This window comes from Geotrypetes seraphini, chromosome 8 (genome assembly GCF_902459505.1).
Source record: "Geotrypetes seraphini chromosome 8, aGeoSer1.1, whole genome shotgun sequence".
NCBI classification, from domain to species: Eukaryota; Metazoa; Chordata; class Amphibia; order Gymnophiona; family Dermophiidae; genus Geotrypetes; species Geotrypetes seraphini.
Genome location: NC_047091.1, coordinates 132,930,224 through 132,949,466, shown reverse-complemented (window position 1 = coordinate 132,949,466; position 19,243 = coordinate 132,930,224). Strand labels below are relative to the sequence as shown.

The following is a 19,243-nucleotide window of genomic DNA, read 5'->3' as shown; positions in this document are numbered from 1 at the left end:
ACAATGAATATGCATGAGAACTATTTGCAAACTGGAGGCAATGCATGCAAATAAATTTCATACATAGGCTTTCAGAATTTCCCAAATAACTGACTGTATGGCAGCCCTTGACAACGGCACCTGGACATTCTTGCAGGTGGGGGTGGGGGGAGGAGAGCAAGTACTAAATAGGTAAGGCAACACATAATTCTTTAGCACTCTCCAGGTGGAGACTGAAACAAAACTGGAATAGTACAAAAGAGGTACCTTCCCCTATTCCTATCAGTCTTCTTTCAGTCTCAGCAAGTGTGAGGAGCTGTACCCATCTCCCTTGGTAGGGCTGTTGGAATTTGTTTAGAGATCCTAGTCCCCATTTTTGTGCTGGATTGAGCTTGGGTGGGCCCTGTTTGGGGGTCTGTCCGACCTCTGGGGGGGATCAAACCCAGCAGGTCTCACGCTGGGTCCCACCCCCATTTCCTCCACCTCCCCCACATTTTTTTATAGGTGCCTCAGCAATAAGCCTTGCCCCCTAAGTCAAGCAAGGCATACTGCTTTGAGAGCCAGTGGAGTCTGTTCTGTAAAAAAAAAAAATCAGTATCTGTCCATCAATTGTCCTTTACCTTCAGTTTATTTAGTTAAGTTATCATCAACTTTTATACATCTGCCTTTTTTATTTCTGTTCCTATTTTATGGAATTCTCTTCCAAATAAGATAAGTTGTGAACTTTAAGTCTTTTGTGAAGACTTATCTTTTCCTCCACTTACTTGCCCCCCTCTTTTACTAAGGTAGGCTATGCTTTTTAGCGCGTGATAAATGATAACGTGTGCATGTTATCCTATGGACGTGTTAGCTTAGCGCACCTTAGTAAAAGAGGGCCTTAGTTTATGGGGGAGTCTGTTCTGAGGCAACTATTTCACTAGTTTATTGATTTTACTGTTTTAAATTTAACTTTACACTTCTCCCTCGGTATTTGCGGGAGTTATGTGCAGAGCCAGACCGTGAAGTGTGAAAAATCGCAAATAATTTCTCGGCTGGCTCTGATCCACCCCCGCCTCCCTCCTGCGCCCCCAGAACCTTACCTGGTGGTCTAGCGGTGAAGCGGGGGAGGAGCTATCTTCCTATGCTCTTGCCCCCCTGCAGAGCCGTCATCAGAATGTCTGCCTTGAGTTCCTGTTGTAGTCTAGAGACTACAACGGGAACTCACGGCAGCCTAGAGACTACAACGGGAACAGCCTAGAGACTACAACGGGAACAGCACGGCAGCCGTCATCAGAATGTCTGCCTTGAGTTCCTGTTGTAGTCTAGAGACTACAACGGGAACTCACGGCAGCCATTCTGATGACAGCTCTGCAGGGAACAGGACCAAAGGAAGATCGCTCCTGCCTCGTTTCACCGCTAGACCACCAAGTAAGGTTCCGGGTAGGCTTGGACAGCTTAAAAATAGCCAAAAAATGAAAATAGGTTTTTTGTAAAAAAAAAAAAAAAAAATCACGAATAACTGACTCTGCGGATACTGAAACTGTGGATTCAGAGGGAGAAGTGTATTTGGAGGAGAGAGACTGCAATTGAGCAACAGGCTTGCATATTATACTAGGTGAGATTGCCGAATTTGAGTTTAGTATTGCTTTTATTTTTTCAGTGAGAACCCACTGCCAACTGTAGAGATTGCAATCCGGAATACAGGTGATGCAGACCAGTGGTGCCCCCTCTTGGAAACTCTGACTGATGCAGAGATGGAGAAGAAGATTCGTGATCAGGACAGGAACACCAGGTGCCATCGCCGTTTCATACGCTTTTCCTTCCGGGCATCGCGCCGGGGTAGACTATAAACACCATCTTTTCGCCCAAGAGTCAGCTGGCAAGAATGTCATCTTCCTGCATCATTTTAAAAGAAACAACTATTTCTTTGTCTGTGTAAATGTTGTGCTTCAGAATTTTGGAGCTGTTATTTAAGCATTATGGCACTTTGCAAGTGATTTTGTTGGTTGCTTTTGATGTGCTGCTGGCGGGATTGAGCCTTGCTCCCAGTGCTAATAACTGTGCCATAGCACCGTCACCCTTAGTGCTTTAGCATTGGCTTTCCCCTCACCCCTCAGTGTGCATAATTTCTACCCTTCACACTCCTCAGCACTCAGACATTGTAGCATCAGTTTCACTACTCCACTTTTATTCATTTGAGAATTTCTCTTATTTTGTCTCACATTGAGATAATCTGACAGTCTGCTTATACCCCTTTGCTAAACTCAGCCGCTGGAGCCATGAGGGGTTAATCCATGGTGTGTAATCATTCCTCAGAGAGCACTTTAACAGTATGTTTCTAAATAATGCACAGAACTTGGTGCCAGAATCCTGCCTCTTTGAGGAACCAGCTCTTCTGGTGTTGTACTGCTAGTTTTAGAATTGGAATTGACAGGATTTTTCTTAGAAATGAGGTGGACTTCATTTGTCTGACTGGCTGTTTTTGCTAGCATGGAAGGAAAGGGGTGTTTCTTGGCTAGAGAGATACAGCTGTGCTGTTTTTATATAGAGAAGAGCAACCAAAGAGAAAATCCCAGATATTTTCTTCCTAATGAAAAGCTGGAGTTGTCTGATCAGAGTTGATTTTAACTTTAGAAGTTTGATATGATATGCTAGCTCTGTCCTCTAGGTATTATGGTACAGATACAGGATTCATCCATAACAAAATTGGCAGCTATGGTCTACCAGAATCTACAATTACTGTGATTCTGTGATCTTGGGAGTTTCCCTATGGCTAGAATCTTTAATTTCCAGAATAATAAGCACTACTTCTGTGACTAAGTGTGGAAGGAGAGGGGGAAAAGAGCAAAATGCTGCTTCTGCAGAAACAAATTCAGTATTATTTGAGGTGACAGCAGGCAGCTTTAGCTAAGTAGACAAACAATAATCAGATGTACAATAGGGTTTGAGATCATGAAGGAATAATAGAATTTAAAAAATTGAAGTGCTGTTTAATATGTGTATTTAATAAATGTACTTTAACTTTTACTATTGAATGTGTTTAGGACAAGACAATCTGCTGCTCTTGGCTTTTTTATGACTAATAAGCATTATTCCTCATTACTATATCAAGATGAATATTTACAGGATTCACAGTGCTAAATGACTACAATTTGTAAAAAGAATGTCTACATTCTTACTGTTTTTTAAATGACAGTATCTGAGTATACTTTACAATACCTGCCTGTTGGAATCCACAAGATCTACCTTCAAGCTGTAGAGGCCTTATTTATAATGGAAGAGTGGAATTATAAGCTTAACATTCATCTTACAGGAAGTTTATAGTTCTTTCCCAGACGTCGTCCTCCAGCATGTCCTACAGTTGGGTCTACTTATTTCTGTAGTGTTATAAAGGACACCACATTATACAGATGCAGCTTACAATCTAATCAAGATAAACAAATGAGGCAGATGTCCATATTTTGAAGTGCAATATCCCAGCCTGCAATGTTCAGCAAGATAATCTATGCGGTGGCATCCCAGTGTTTGAAATCACTTAACTCCACTTGGCCTCTTTTGGCATTGTTTCCCTTAGGGTTTAGTTGACGTAGCTTTATGGCAGATGAAAGGGACACATCCAGGTGTTTTGAGAGGACAGGGAGCTGGAAAAGAGGCAGGCTGACTCGCCAACAACCCATCCTTCCTCGTGGCTTATTTGCAGGGCCTTTGGATGGTAGGAGCTGTAAGAGCTCTGCTGTTAAGTCTGGCCAGTTCCATCTCCTGTTCTAATTTAAAGGCATACTGTCAGTTGTCCCTAACACAGATGTGGTGAGCGCCATTATGGTATCTTGAATGTACGTGCCCTCTGAGCATTGAAAGAAGAATGGTGCCCACTTGGCCTGTTTTCAGGGAGTATAGTGACCCTCTGGCCCATCCTTCCAGTGATCAGTCACTCTACAACTGAAGTAAGACCTGCTTAACTTTAATGTTTAGAAAGGACTGCTTGTACACAGTTACTGCACAAGTAAAGTGGCTTATGAAATTTCAGCTGTGTTCTCCCTTCCCAAAACATGAACAGATTGATGTTACTAAGAGGGATAATGGTGCTTGAACAGTGGAGTCTCAAATCTGCTCATTTGGAGTCCCAGCAGGTCTGGTTTTCAAGTTGTGTTGCATGCATTTGCTTAAACTTCATTGATTTCCATGTTTAGCAACCTGTAAAACCAGATCTGTTGTGTTCTTAAGGACTGGATATGGAAGCATTGGTGTAGTGATGAAAGATCATTGCAAGTCTGGGTTCCTTTCTGATGCTTGTGCCTCAGTCTATTTTGCTATTAGGAAGGCCTTGATGCCATGTGGTGCAGTGTTTTCTGGCTGGGAATGTTAACTGCATTGGGATGTTTGGCTGAAATGTGCTGCATGGAATCTCTTCTTCACTAAGCCTCTTTCTTTGTGCTGTAACTGTGTAGGACAGCCCTGAACAAAATTCAGGAACATGGTGAAGGGTGCTTGTGTTTCAAAGGCTGATCAGTGGATGGCTCCCCAGTCCAGTTTCTTGCCATTATCCTGAGGTGAAAGATGAGCATACAGCCTCCTTATCATTTACGTTGCCCCTTTCTCTTTTCCTCCCTATAGGCGTATGAGACGTCTTGCCAACACAGCTCCAGCCTGGTAAATCATGCCTGACGAACACTGTTCACATCCTGGAGGTGTAACCCCTCCCCCCCAAACATAACACAAATAAATCAAAAGCAAAAGGAATATAAGATTGGATGAAAACGAGGGGTGGTCTCTGCAACTGTTGGTCCCAGAACAGGGGCGCGTGGGGGACACACACATTCCACTGGCCAGGCACTCGTTGCCCCCTCCCTCCCCAGCTCAGTACCATGTGTTTAGTGGTGCCCAAGCTCTGGAGGGCCCGTAAAAGATGTCCCAGGCCCTCCAATATATCTGTGTATGTGAGATATGTAAACATCCTTGTTTTGATTTTCATTTTTTATTTGTATAGGTGCCACAGGCACATCTAGAACAACTTTTTAAATAAAAGGACTTAACCAAATTTGATTTGGCTTGCCTTTTTTTGTTTGTTTGTTTTTATTCTTAACTTTTTTAGGATTTGATAGACTTGACAGTTAACCAGAGCAAAAGCTGTATTAAGTTTCGTGGCAGTTTAATTTGGGGATTCCTGCAGTATTATCTGGATGTTCAGGTTTGCTTACCAGAAAATCCCACCTCCGTACACATGTACAATGAGCCATTCCTTACATTAAGGTACAGAAAGTGCTTTAAAGTGTTCTACTGAGAACTATAATTTTTATAAGCCTGGTAACGAAGGGCTGATTGCTTCTTCTTGACTTTAGTTTGTTTTGCCCCACTAGTTCTCATACCCTGATATTTTCCAGGATTTGGAACATATAGTTTATCACAAAAAGATGGTAGTTCCCAAGTTATTGCCATTTTTTAGCTACTATTTTCATTTCTGTAGCCCTCGATGAGTGTTCTAAATGTGCATTGCCCTGCAAAAGCTTAGCGGTAGCTTGCTTTAAAATACCTACCAAGATATGAGAGACACTGGCTTTGGAGTGGAAATTGTGAAGTGGAGATTAATGATATAAGGTGGGAGAAAGTTCACTTCTGCTTCCCAGTTAGTGAAATGGCAGTAGCAGAAGAGGTGACCTTTACACTGTGCTGGACCCCATTTTGCTGCCTCAAGGAGAAGAGAGTCCATAAATCGGGCACCAATGCTGTTTCTGCTGTGATGGAGTAATCTCTGGTAAGATAGGCTGCCGCTGCTCTATTGTGGGAATATTGATCATGAATTTTAAATAAGCAAATGAGCATCATTTGCACACAATCAGGGACTGTAGAATGACCCAGGCCCAAACTTGTGTTAGCTCAGTAGGGTTCATCTTTCAAATGTTAGAGGAAGAGAGCATGTACTTGGGCTTTCTTGGTGTCTGGTTGCAGCCCAAGGCATTTTCAGTCTGTCTGTTACTCTCCAAATTTTCTGATTTTCTTGTCTAACCAGTACTCTTAGGAAAGACACACAAAACAGCAGAGCATAAGTACTCCAGATCAAAGTAAATACTTTTAATTTCTTATTAAAAGGCAGAGGTCCATGGTGAATGCCAGTTTCTATATATTGCAGGTAAGGTGGATTGTCTCTTACAGCATCTGTACCTAAAGAGCACCCAGCAGAAGTGAAAGATTGCATTATGTGACACTGCTACTATTGCTGCTCATTCCTGTCCTCCGGCAAAGGGTTGTAGTTGGGATCTTCCTCTGGCACCTCAAATATGAGCCTCCTGTAGAACATCAGACAGTGTGTGTGACCCTTTACTGTATGTTTGTGATTTCACTTACACATTTAGGGTACTGCCACTTCCACAACTTTCTAGTATCTTGGCAGCCCCAAGCCAGCCTTTATAACAGCCTACACAACATAGTGGTGGTGGGAGGGTTGTCAGTGAGATGCATAACTTGCTTCTCTCTTGGGACAGCAGTATTTTGCAGCTCTGGAAGCTTTGCTGGCCTAGGCAGGAGCCCAGTAGACGTCCAGAGCTGGACTGGGCATGCAGCAGAGGTTGTTGTTTAGTGTCTACTACAAGGCCTATTTGGCTTTGCCTTGTGCTCAAGAGCTGACTGGAGAACTGCAATTGATTTTGTGGACGGGGATGGTGTGGAAAAGAAGCAGATATATACTTACAACCACCCTGGAGTTAAAAGTAGCTTCTTTCCGCCAGGCTGGTTGGGAAATACATCTTCCAGAAAGTAATACAAATGGCCCACAAGAATCCCTGTAGAGATCAAATAAAGGTAGTTTTAATTAAACAGTCTGATTAGCTGCCTCTTCAAGGACTTTTCCTGATTACATAAATCATGGGAGATACTTGAAATGGGGCAGCAGGCCAAAAAGAAACCCTTAACATACTCTGTTGCTGAAGATTTAATGCTTAAAGCCAGGCAGGCAAATACTGTTGTCGGTGCCTTAACCTTTCAAATCCAAAATGAATTTTCTGCCGTGGCTTGGGTAGATTTGCTACCGTATTATTTAAGACTGCTATACAAATAAGGAAAAAGTTGACTAATTAATCTATTGGGGGTTTCAGTTATATAACAACTTACTGTGCTCCTTTCTTTCTAATTTGTTATAAAGAGGACATTGCATTTATAAAATGCTGTTGAGCCAAAGGCTAGTCTCAATATTCCATACCAGAACTTCTTGCGCTCCCTGACATGTATTGTGACTAGTGTCTGGTACTGTCTGTCTTACCCAGTAGGTCAATGAGGATGGAGTGGCCCAAGAGCAGGGTGAAGCCCGTCAGGACCCAGGGCAGAAAAGGAGCCTGAAAATTTAGTAGCCCAAAGAAGTTCATGCGAATGGTGGGGTTCCTGCGACTCCAAATGTAAACCAGCATGATAGTGAAAGCCTGGCCCAGGAAGGAGAGGTTGACAAAGAGACCAAACAGCTGAAAGCTACAGAGTCAAGGAGCTTTGGAGGAATCGCAAGTCGATCATAAAAAGTAAATGCTGTCCTCCATTTTTGGGGTAGATGTTGAGAAGTTAAGAATTGCCATGCTGAAATGGACTGAAGGTCCATCAAGCCCAATATCCTGTTTCCAACAGTGGCTAACCCAGGTCACAGGTACCTGGCAAGATCCCAAGGAGTAAAACAGATTTTATGCTGCTTATCCTAGGAATAAGCAGAGGATTTCCCCAAGCCCTCTCAATAATGGCCTATGGACTTCTCTTTAGAAAAGGTTTGGGTAATTTCCTAAAACTCTGCTAAGCTGATTTCACCACATTATCTGGCAATTAATTCCAGAGTTTGACTACATGTTGAGTAAAGAAATATTTTTTCTGGTTTGTTTTAAATCTACTACTAAATAAGCTTCATCACATGTCCCCTAGTTCTAGTATTTTGGAAAGAGTAAACAAACGATTCATATGTACCCTTTCCACTCCACTCGGTATTTTATAGATCTCTATTGTATCACCCCTGAGCTGTCTGTTCTCCAAGCTGAAAAGCTCTAGCTTAGCCTTTCCTCATAGGGAAGTCGTACCATCCCTTTTATTATTTTTGCCACTCTTCTCTATACCTTTTCTAATTCTGCTATATCTTTTTTTGAGATAGGGGGACCAGAACTGCACATAGTATTCGAGGTGCGGCCCTTCTGCTTTAGGAAGTTACCCAAAAATGAGGCCAAAGGCAAACCATTGCTTATAAGAGTTACCAGACATTTTCCTCAGCCTCATTTTAACATTGGATCCTTGATCTAGTGCATTATCACCACGTTGGGCACTGATAATGCATAAGTATTACCAAGACTTACCTTGTGCTGCCTGATATTCACAGCTGGGAGCTAAGGTGGCCATTCTACTATTTATTATTTCTAAAGCACTGAAAGGCGTACGCAGCGCTGTACATTTTAACATACAATAGGCGATACCTGCTCAGAAGAGCTTACAATCTAATTTAGACAGGACATTTTGGGGTTGGGGAGATTATGGTAGAGGAAATGATACAGTAGGTATAGGTATCTGACAGCCGTGCATGGAAGTTAGGAGTTGAAAACAGATTCAAAAAAGTGGGCTTTTAGCTTGGATTTGAACACTGCTAGGGAGGGAGCATGATGTATTGATTTAGGCAGCCTGTTCCAGGCATACGGCGCCGCAAGAAAGAAGGGACGGAGTCTGGAGTTGGCAGTGGAAGAGAAGGGTACAGATAAGAAACTTTCTCGAGCACCCAGTTGTACAGCAGACACATTTATGCCTTTTTTTTTTTTTTAAAGCGTATTCTTGTTTATAATCCATAAATAACTTTTGCTTTTTCAGTTACTTTCCTGTATTTATCAAAGCATGTGAGCAATGTGTTAATATAAAAAGCAAAAATGGGTTACTGTGTTACATTTGCCAGGTGGTTTAGCAGGTGTAGAGAAGGATAGACTGCTGGCTCAAGGGTACTTGATGCCCTACGGCAAACCCTCAGCCGTGCACCTTCCCACCAAGGAGTAAGCTCAAAGCCCTTCCTTCCATCTCCCCTTCCCTAATATATTCAGTGGCTCCTTTTTCCTACCCTCTCCAGAGCACTGCAAGTGTAGCAGGAAGTTCAGGAGGAGGACCTGCCAGGTCTTGAGCATGTATGGATATGCAAAGCCATACACCTGCTTCAATGAGTCTGACACTTTTGTAGACCAGCTGCCAAGTCTGGCTGGTCCTGTAAGAGGGAAAATGCCTTTAAGGGAGATCTTCACCTTACCCTAAACAAATTTGAATGTTTAGACCTTTCATTTGCATAAAGTATCTGTTTCTGGACTAGAAGAGAGATCTACTTAACTTTACAATGTAGAAATTACTGCTTTTACACAGTTACTGCAAAGTAAAGGGGATTACAAGGGATCGCTGAAAAGTTCTCAGCCCAACTAAGAAGAGAATGATGTGGAGCCATGAAACTTACAAGTTACTCTGCGCTTTTCTTGACACTTTTTAAATTTAATTTCATATCTTTGAAACGAAAAGTGTCATGAAAAGCGCAGAGTAACTTGTAAGTTTCATGGCTCCACATCATTCTCTTCTTTGCTGGGCTGAGAACTTTTCAGTGGCCCTCATATTAAATTCCAGCTGTGTTCTCCCTGCTCATTACACGGACAGACTGTTGTCAGTGGATGGCTTAAAAGAAGAAAATGGAACTAAGCCAAGGTTAAAAGGCAAAACTAAGCTATGGTAATTTTGGCTACAAGATGTGCAGTAACTGCTAATGAGTTTTCTTTTTTACCTCTCCATAACTCCCTTTACCCAGTGGTTTCTTGTCTCTATTCCAAACAGGCCCACAGTGCTCAGACGCTAATCTGTATTTAAGCAGGGATGAAAGATGCTATATAAACAAATTAGATATTAATTAAAAGCATAATCTCAGGACCAGAAAGGATACTGTTATGAGAAAGCCCCCGAAGAGAAACATAAAGACAAAGTCTGCTGTTCTTCCACGAAATGATCCTTCCTCCAACATGCGGCAGTGTCGATACCTGAGGGCCTGCAGTATAGGAAAGTAGTTTGGAGAAATGGCAATGTGGCAGATGCCACAGCTGGACAAAAAAATCACATATTGACCATACAGCGTTTGAAGCCAGTCAGGTGTCCCTCTGCAACTGCAGTATAAAGCCCAAAGGATACAGAAAGGTCATATTAAAAACGAAGCCAAATCCTAGAGGCCCAAAATAAAGGAAGTTGGTGAGAAGTCTCCAGAGCTGTAAAACCAAACAGAAGGAATGCAGAAAATGACAAGAAAACACAGAGAGAGACCCAATGGAATACAGGAAAACCACAAGAGAGGTCTTTGAAGTCTTCATAGTTCAGTTTTGCAGATGTCACACTGCCCTTCAACTGTGCTGATGTTCATTCTAAGTCATTTTTCTGGTTTTGCTTGAGGAAGCCCTCTTGGGTGAAACTTAGGTCTGAGTAGAGGAGCAGTTGTTTTATGCATAACCTTATGAGCACGCACCAGTCACTTTAGAGCACAATAGCAAAGAAAAATTCCTGCCGGGCCGCTATTTGGTTATGATGAAGGAACAAGATCAGTTACCTCCAATATAAGATAAGTGCTACCTTTTCATAAGTAGCCATTGTAATAACTTGTTTGTGTTGGGACGGAAGAGTGTTATGATGGTTCCAAACTTGTTCTCTTAGTGGCACCATTCGTGCAGGAGACAAAGGACACTGAACACTTTTCACATTATATTTTTTTCAAAAAAAATTTAATGTTACATTTATGGACACTATTGAATATTTGAAGATATATGTTGGTATTTTGATAATCAAATTTTGAGCATATTTATTAAAAATAATTTTATCCTCTTTTTTGCTTGAGGAAATGAGGGCTGCAACAGCTCTAGCCAAGACACTTTATTCTTACTGCTACAGTAACAGGAGTAGCCATTTTGCACCTAATGAAATGCATTTTTTTATATCCTACGCTAGACACAGTGAGGAATGGACAGCACAACCAACCCCAAAATACTTCAGCAGCAAAGATTCTGACCTGAAACTTCCTGAAAATCAAATCTGGGTTGAAGTACAACTGGAAAGGGCTAATGAACTCCAGCTGCTGTGAAGGAGAAAGAAGAGAGTGTTAGGCACAGACTAAGATGTATAAAGGGGGGTCCCCCCCATTTTGTGTCTAAGGAAAAGACAATGTTGGGCAAATAATATTTTATGGGTGGTGTTTATTATATATACCCTCTTCCTCAGATTTAGGGCTCCTTTTATCAATCTGTGCTAGCGGGGTTATCGCGCGTGACGTTTCATCACGCGCTAACCCCTGCGCTGGTCCAAAACTACCACCTGCTCAAGAGGAGGCGGTAGCAGCTAGCACGGCCGGCGGTTTAACGCGCGCTATTACACGTGTTAAACCGTTAGCGCGGCTTGATAAAAGGAGCCCTTAGTCTATTGTTCACTACTTTGTTATCTCTTCTGGAAAGAGATAACAAAACAGTGAACAATAGACAAATCTAAATCTGAGAGGAAAGAATGCCAATTGTCAAAAGGAAAGGAAAGTGATATTTTGCCTGCGATATATTATTAATACTATTATTTTTCTTACCTTTTCCATCAAAGAAAAATAATAGTACCAGTAAGATACCGTATTACTGGCAACATATCACTGGTAATATGGTATATTACTTTTAAAAGTAACAAGTGTTAGGTAATGTCAAACAGTTACTATTGTAGGTAGGCTACTGTGAAAAATAATGTATTACCGGTACTTGTTTTTTCTTGTGATTATGTAATCATTCAAAAAATTTTCAATAAGAAAATATTGCATTACTTAGTAATATATTTTCTGGTACAAAGGGCATATTATTATTATTATTATTCTTTATGAGTCCTGACTGTAGCAGATTCCCCCATACTTGTGAGTTGATTGTAGAAGGATGAAATTTAGATTCTTCAGCTCTGCCTCCTTCTCCGTTGACTATAGAGACCCCTTCAATTTTTCCATCTGCAAGTGAGTTGAGAAAGTGCGATTCTGATCTGCTCTGATAACCTTTTATGATTTTTCAGGTTTTTATCCGAGTTTGAGGCTTTTCGGTTCTTAAGGGGACAGCTCTACCTGGGAGGAGATGCAGACTCCAGCTGGTCATGGGGGGGGACTAACTGTATGGCAGAAGTTCTATATGACATTATCAGAATATTGAGCAAGGTCTGGGCCTATTCCATCTCCACCTGTAGAATGCTCTGGATTAGGCAATGGATGGGAGATTCGGCTTCCATAGCCACTTTAAGCAGGCTCTCTTTCAAGGGCAGATGTTTTTTGGAAAGGGTTTGATCAATCTTATGACCAGCATGACCAATAGCCGAAAATCCTTTTGGATAGCAGACTTAAGAATTCATGAGGGTCCACTCGGAGTAATTTTCATAGCTCCAGGTGTTTTCAACAGCATTCCGGAGGATACTCCACTCAGAGAGCATTTCAAGGGTCCCGACAACAGTATGGCAACTCAAGACATACCCAGGCCTTCGGACTGCGCTCTGTTGCAGCTTCCAAAAAGTCCCAATGTTGCTAAGGCAGTAACTAGACTTCCACAAATAGGAGGAAGGCTAATGGACTATTGGGAGACTTGGGCGCTAGACATAATCCAAGAGGGATACCGTCTCGTATTCAGCTTCCCTCTGGCGGATCACTTTGTGGATTCATATATAGGTAGGCCAGAAAGGCAGCCAAAGTCCGAGCGACAGTGCAAAGGCTTTTAGCCATTTGAGCCATAAAGAATAGGGCTTGGGAAGATACTTTATATACTTCATCATGCCCAAAAAAGACTCAGAAGACTGAATGTCGATCTTGGATCTAACGTCAGTTAATGTGGCTTGAAGGTGCTGTGGCTCCACATGGAGATTGTTGGGTCAGTCATTGTGGCAGTCACACCAGGGGAATTTCTGGCATCTTTGGATTTGATGGAGGCCTACCTCCATATTCCAATTTTTCCAGAACACAGGAGATTTTGAGATTCTGTGTTCTGGGGCAGCACTTTCAATTTGCCGCATTCCCTTTTGAGCAGGCAACAGCACCGCGTACCTTCACTAAGGTAATTGTAGCAGTGGTGACCTGTCTCAGAAATAGGGGAATTCTGGTGCATCCTTGGATGATTGGCTGATCAGGGCTCCATCCAAAATGGGAGGACTGTCAACTTCCGAAAGAGTCACTTGGAGCTGGTTCAGAACCTGGAATAACTGGGAATATGCTTCAACATGGCAGAAGGCTGTGTCTTTCTTCCTGGGCCACACAAATGGAAGCTTATAAAACAGATCTCAGACTTCTTGATGCTAGATCCAACATCATTGCACTTTCTCTAGATTCAATGACAGTGACCATAGAGATGGTTCCTTGGGTGAAGGTTCATATTCATCCCCTGCTGGTCTCCACAGATCGATTCACTCCAGAAGCCTCTGGCTTGGACAGCGAAAGCTTTGCAGAGTTTGCATTGGTGACTGCGACTGCATCCTTGGCAAGAGGTGTACCGTTCTGCATCTCTTCTTGGGTAATTCTGACCTTGGACATCAGTCGCTACGGTTGGGAAGGTCATTGTCTAGGGCAATGCTCTTCAACCTTTTTACACCTATGGACCAGCGGAAATAAAATAATTATTTTGTGGACCGGCAAACTACTAAGACTCAAATAAAAATCCCCATCCCGTCTCCATCCCATGTACAGGGAGTGGGGAAAGAGAGAGAGAGAGCTCCATGGTGCATCTCTCCCACTCCCTCTACTGCCATATCCAACATTTTTCCCTCTCTCATCCCCGGGATCATGTGTAGCATTTTCACTATTGCCCACCAGCCCCATGCCCAACATTTCTCCTATCACTCCTCTCCAGCACCATGCCATACCTCTCCCTCCATCACTATGTCCAACATTCCTCCCCCTTGCATCCCCTTCAATCTGTTCCCTCTCCACCACCATATCCAACATTTCTCCCTCTCATCCTTCTTCTCTTCTCCGTGCATCTCTACCTCACTCCTCTCTCTATGCCCAATTTTCCTCTTTCTTCCTTTCCCCATGTGCACCATCTTTCCCTCTCACTTACATACTCATCCCCAATAATTCTCTCTTTCTATCCCCTCCCTTGTGTCCCAAGTTCATGCCTCGTCCCTTCCTTCCTGTGTCACATGTTCATGTCCCCCCTCCCTGCTTTCCAACCTTTGTCCCACATTCATGCCCCTCCCATGTCCCAATGCACTCCTGCCCCCCCTTTTCTCCCTTTGTCCCACGTTATCCCTTCTCTCCCTTACTTGTTCAGGGCCGTCTAGCTGGGCATGCCCCCCTCTGCCGAAGCTGGATCAGTATCCCCTGCAAGCACGTGTCCGTCTTCCTTCCAGCTTGGCTGCTCCTTATCCGGTTCCGGGTCAGCCACGTGCAGCGTGCAAGAGCCACTGCACTGTCCCGGCAAACAAGTGTAGCTGGCGCTGAAGGAGCAGCCAAGCCGGAAGGAAGATGGACACGCGCTTGCAGGGGACACTAATTCTTCACGAACCGGCATGAAATTTTTGCAGACTGTCACCGGTCTGTGGACCAGCGATTGACGAACACTGGTCTAGGGCACTCAGTTCAAGGCTGATGGACTCTAGCACAGAGGAAATGGTCTACAAACTGCCTTAGAGGTACGAGCTTGCCTTACAAACACTGGAGAAATCTCTGGAAAGCAAAGTGGTCAGGGTTTTCTCAGACAATGCCATGGCTGTGGCTTTTGTCAATTGACAGGGAAGCACAAGAAGTGCTCCTCTGCATCTGGAAGCCAAGATGTTATTCATCTGGGCAGAGCTCTTTCTGCAAGCGATATCTGTGGCGCATGTATCAGGAGTAGATAATGTGCAGGTCAACTATCTCAGCAGGAAGACCTTAGAACTGGGAGAGTGGTCGCAGTGGGCATTCGACTGCATAGTGCAATGATGGGACCATCCAATGGTTGACCTCATGGCATTGGTGGACAACAAGAATGTGGACCGATTCTTCAGCACAAGATTCGAGCCAGGAAGCAATGAATTAGATGCCCTAGTTCAGTGTTTCTCAACTCGGTCCTGGAGTACCCCCTTGCCAGCCAGGTTTTCAAGATATCCACAATGAGTATGCATGAAATACATTTGCATATAATGGAGGCAGTGTAGGCAAATCAGGTTTATGCAAATTCTACTGAGCTGCTTGAATTCTATATAACTGAAACATCCTAAAGTGGACTAAAATTCCTTTAAATGAAAATTAAGTGGGTAACTATTTCCCATCCTATTGTCTTAACACCTATGTTCATTTTATTTGTTTATGAATTGTAATTAAACCTATCTTCTTCTTGTGTCCTGTAGTGTCACAGTTTTAACAACTGTGTGGTCTGTTTTTGTTGTTTTTTTTCACCCTGATTTTATTACTGTTTGTAAATCGCATTGGATTATGATATTGAGATCAAATCAGATTTTTAAATAAACTTGAAATCCTGAAAACCTGACTGGCAAGGGGGTACTCCAAAACCAAGTTGAGAAACACTGCCCTAGTTCAACCATGACCAGCATAGGGTGTACTATATGTTTCCTCCCCCCGGCCCATGATAGGCCGGGTCATCTATCAGATAGCAAACCATTGCGGACAGATAATTCTGGTGGGGATTTGGTGCGCTTGCAAAAAGACAAAGGTCTCAAGTTCCCAGTGCATTCAGATCTTCTTTTGCAGGGTCCAGTTCCCATAGAGAGTCTGGACCGCTCTTGAGCATGCAGCCCTAATGCAAAAAGGCTATTTGGAAATAATTATTGCTACACTCCTTAGAGGCAAGAAACTAACCACTGTCACTGTCTATGCTAATGCCTGGAGGTTGTTTAATCAGTGGTGTGCAAAAGCTTAGATGAAGTCCTTAAAAGCTCCAGTGTTTGGCTTTTCTGCAGGCTGGCCTGGAAAAGGGGCTGGCAGTTGGATCCCTTAAAGTGCAAGTGGCAAGTCTCTCATGTTTCTGAGCATGGTTGGGCTTCACATCCTGATATAGTCATATTTTTGAAGGAGGCTCTCAAGTTGAGAGACCTCTGGTAAGACAACCGTTTTCCTTGTGGGATCATAACATTATCTTGAATGGGCTCAGCAAGGCACCTTTTCAGCCTCTACAGGAAACGTTGTCACTGCTGAATATGTGAAGACAGTTTTTCTTGTAGCCATTGTCTCTGTGAGAAGAGTATTGGAGATACAGGTACTATCATGCAGAGAGGCGTTCCTCAGAAGCAAGAATTTTTCTTTGCAATGTTCTTTCATTTTTACTGAAGGTAGTATCGGCATTCCATATCAATCAGGAAGTCACGATCCCCACTTCCCAGGCCATGGGTTCCAAGAAGAGGGCCAATGTTTTGAAACAGTTGGATGTAGGGAGAGTTCTTCGCTATCTCAAAGTAAACAATAATTTTCATCTTTCAGATCAAAATTTGTTTGTCTTAACCAATGCTGCTAGGCTGGGCAAGCTGGCATCTAAAATGACCATTTCCAGATCAATTCATATGGCTATTTCATCAGTGTACATTGGCTGTGGGAAACAGCCGTTAATTTCCTTAAAGCACACTCCACTAGGAGTGTGGCAACTTTGGGGATGGAGACGAGGGCAATTCCTTCTGAAGAAATTTGTAGAGCAGCTACATGGTCCATCCTCCATACATTTACAAAGTTTTACAGGGTGGATGTAATACCACGGGAGGATACTGCTTTTGGGACCTTGGTTTTAAGGGCAGGCTCATCTGTCCCACCCTAGATTCAGGAGACTGCTTTGTTATGTTACTTACAGTCAGGACTCAAACGCCCTTTGCACCAGAAGGGAAGATTAGGTACTTACCTCGATAATCTTTCTGGAATAAAGGCATATGAGTCCTGATGCCCTCCCCTGTCAGTCTGGAGTTTGCCTGTCTACTGTTTAGGACAACCACATGTATACTGAGCTGGAAATTCTCTTGTCAGATGAAAAAAAGTAGAAGAGAAAAGCAGTAAGTGAGATCTATGAGCTCCATATGTTGAATGCTGGTTGCATTTTCATGGCAGCTTTTGTTCGTTCCACCCAGTTTCCTTGAGGTACTATTTAACCTTGTTTGCTAATTCTTTTTTTTTTGTTGTTGTTGTTTGTAAGTTTTAACTTTATTAAGCCAAACAAAAAAGCCCTACAACAGCCAGAAAAACAGAGTAATAAACACCCCCACCCTCCACTCAGCAGGGTTGTTTGCTAATTCTTAAGAGCCAAACAGAATTGTTTGTTGTTGGGGAGAAGCCCTGTACCCCACTCATTTTGTTTTAGTGATGTTTGATTGCTTTGTTACAAACAGAAGGAGGCTGTACAGTCATTGGAAAAGGAAGTGGAGCTGAAGAATGTAAATTTCATTCTTCTGCAATTGACTCCCAAGTATGGGAAATTCACCTACAGTCAGGACTCATATGCCCTTATTCCAGAAAGATTGCCAAGGTACAGTAAGTACCTAATCTGCCCATGGGAAAAGAGCTTAATACATTTGGAGACATAGTTGGTATCCCAAGTGCAAGGATTAGTACAGGTACTGTATTTTACATAATCCCACAAAATCCAGACAGGGCCCAAATTTGCCCAAATCTTAGCAGATGATGTATGCTTGCATGCTATTTATTTCAGGGATGTAAAAATTCTGCAGCCATAAAATTTCAGTGCCTGGTACCAAATCACGAGACAATGCCATCAGCAATGTCCAGAATTAAACTGCTCCCTGCTACTGGACCATATTGAACCTGAGTGACTGAGAAAAAGGAGGGTGTAAAAGAGGTGGGAATAGTACTTTTGAGGTGGGGGTTTGGTTTTGCAGCAGTAAGGCAGGGCTTAAACCTCAGACTTCTAGCTCTGTGAAACTTGGACACCATGTTTATGGGTTTGTCTTTCCACCTGTCCCTGCCTGTGATGACAAGTGTTATGGATACACAAATAATTATACACTGTCTGAAAACTACAGAGGAAGTGTACATTAAGATAGCCTAAAAACCTACCTCCGTGTTTTTCCACCCCAAGGTACTTTGCAATAGTTAGCTTGACTGTTAACAGGAACTTGTGTTCTACTTCTGCCAAGTTAAACATATACTGCAAAACCTTCTACAGCTGTTATATAGCCAGAGCGCATGATTTCCCGACACAAGATTTCTATCTTACAGAGAGTTTATTTCTTTGGATTTAGTTCACTTTTCAGTAGTAGCTCAAAGTGAGTTACATCCAAGCACATGATCTAAGCTTGTACCTGAGGTAATGGAGGCTTAAGTAACTTGCCCAATTTCACTAGAAGCAGCAGCAGTAGAATTTGAACTGGGCTTCCCCTCCTTGGCAGCCCGTGGCTCTGACCACTAGGCCACTTCTCCATTCTATTCTGTGTTCTCCCTACCAAAATATATACCATATTATTTAATCTATATATGTAATGCACTCAATGAGATACATATGAAACATAGTTGTGGATACCAAAGCAATAACTAGAGAGCTAAATCTAGGAGCCCTGTGTGCACAAATGCTGTAGAATCCCTCAACATCAAGATGTCAATAGAGCCCGACGGTAGGCAAGGGACTACAGTAAACATGCATCTGGCTTCATCTTTTTAGATCAAGATGATCCAGATGCATGGCTTTTTTTTTTTTTTTGGCTTTCTTTTGTATTTGGATTACAGTCCTGAAAAAAAGCGGGGCTCTGAGACCATCTGGGCAGCCAGAATTGCATTAGTCCTTCGGAAAGCTACGTAGTTGAGAGCTCGCTTGTGTAGGAAAGCCATTATTCCAATCATACATTATGCCCCCGCCTATCTCCCTGCAAGTTGATTTCCCCTTCCGCATGCATCTGTAGCCCAATGTATACGTTCCTCCGCATTAGCAGCCGCAAATACATTCTCCGGCATTCCCCCCCCCCCCCCCCTCCCGTGCAGTCCTACCCCCTGCAGCCGTCTCTCTTTTCCTACGGGTCTTTACCACAGCAGCAGTGGTGAGCACGCAGGCTGTGGTGTAAGTCCTGGTCACGGCCGGGATTTGCATGTACTCCTGGGCCAAGCCCCGATTCGCCATAGTGATGGATCTAAGACAAGCACATCTGCAGACCCTTTAACCAAACTGACACCTCAGCTCTGGGGGACATCGCTTTCAGTTCCCACCAGCCAATCCCAGACAGAATGAAGTTCCGGGGCTGTGCCAGGCTTCAGAGGTCAACCAATCGACTGGCAGCGTTCACCTCGACAAAGTGGGGAATAAAGAGGCGCGGCTGGGCAAGAAAATAGATATTACACAGATTGGCATATCTAACAGCC

At 43.1% G+C, this 19,243-nt stretch overlaps 2 protein-coding genes across 5 annotated transcripts in view; one reads left to right on the top strand and one right to left on the bottom strand.

Moving 5' to 3' along the window:
* The window catches only part of SMARCB1 (SWI/SNF related, matrix associated, actin dependent regulator of chromatin, subfamily b, member 1), a 33,855-nt gene extending 28,859 nt beyond the window's left edge, over nt 1–4,996 (top strand). The window contains exons 8-9 of one of the 2 annotated variants that reach the window (XM_033954217.1): nt 1,619–1,750; nt 4,573–4,996. In XM_033954217.1, the coding sequence (XP_033810108.1) occupies nt 1,619–1,750; nt 4,573–4,612 (172 nt within the window). In that variant the 3' untranslated portion in view covers nt 4,613–4,996. Of the gene's footprint in view, nt 1–1,618 lie in introns of both variants that reach the window. The other variant, XM_033954218.1, reaches the window with a different exon arrangement.
* A 1,010-nt stretch (nt 4,997–6,006) lies between these two features.
* On the bottom strand, nt 6,007–19,186 carry DERL3 (derlin 3). Of its 3 annotated transcripts, none has more exons than XM_033957051.1 (7): nt 18,912–19,185; nt 10,976–11,041; nt 10,111–10,184; nt 9,869–9,962; nt 7,211–7,406; nt 6,644–6,734; nt 6,007–6,242 (listed from the first exon to the last, which is right to left on the bottom strand). In XM_033957051.1, exons 1-7 carry the CDS (start codon nt 19,002–19,004, stop codon nt 6,167–6,169), a joined length of 690 nt encoding a protein of 229 aa, XP_033812942.1. In that variant the 5' UTR covers nt 19,005–19,185; the 3' UTR covers nt 6,007–6,166. The 3 variants fall into 3 exon arrangements, with proteins under 3 accessions (XP_033812942.1, XP_033812944.1, XP_033812943.1); XM_033957053.1 differs by having other exon boundaries at nt 19,057–19,117; XM_033957052.1 differs by lacking the exon at nt 10,111–10,184 and having other exon boundaries at nt 9,869–9,970; nt 18,912–19,186.
* Nucleotides 19,187–19,243: the final 57 nt, after the last annotated feature.

Excerpts from the sequence above, each read along its gene's own strand:
- DERL3 (XM_033957051.1), bottom strand. The coding sequence starts at position 19,004 with ATGGCGAATCGGGGCTTGGCCCAGGAGTACATGCAAATCCCGGCCGTG. Across the intron at positions 10,185-10,975 it reads TGATTTTCAGGAAGTTTCAG|CTCTGGAGACTTCTCACCAA; the intron begins GTCAGAATCTTT and ends TTGGTTTTACAG. Across the intron at positions 9,963-10,110 it reads GTTTTTAATATGACCTTTCT|GTATCGACACTGCCGCATGT; the intron begins GTATCCTTTGGG and ends GCAGGCCCTCAG.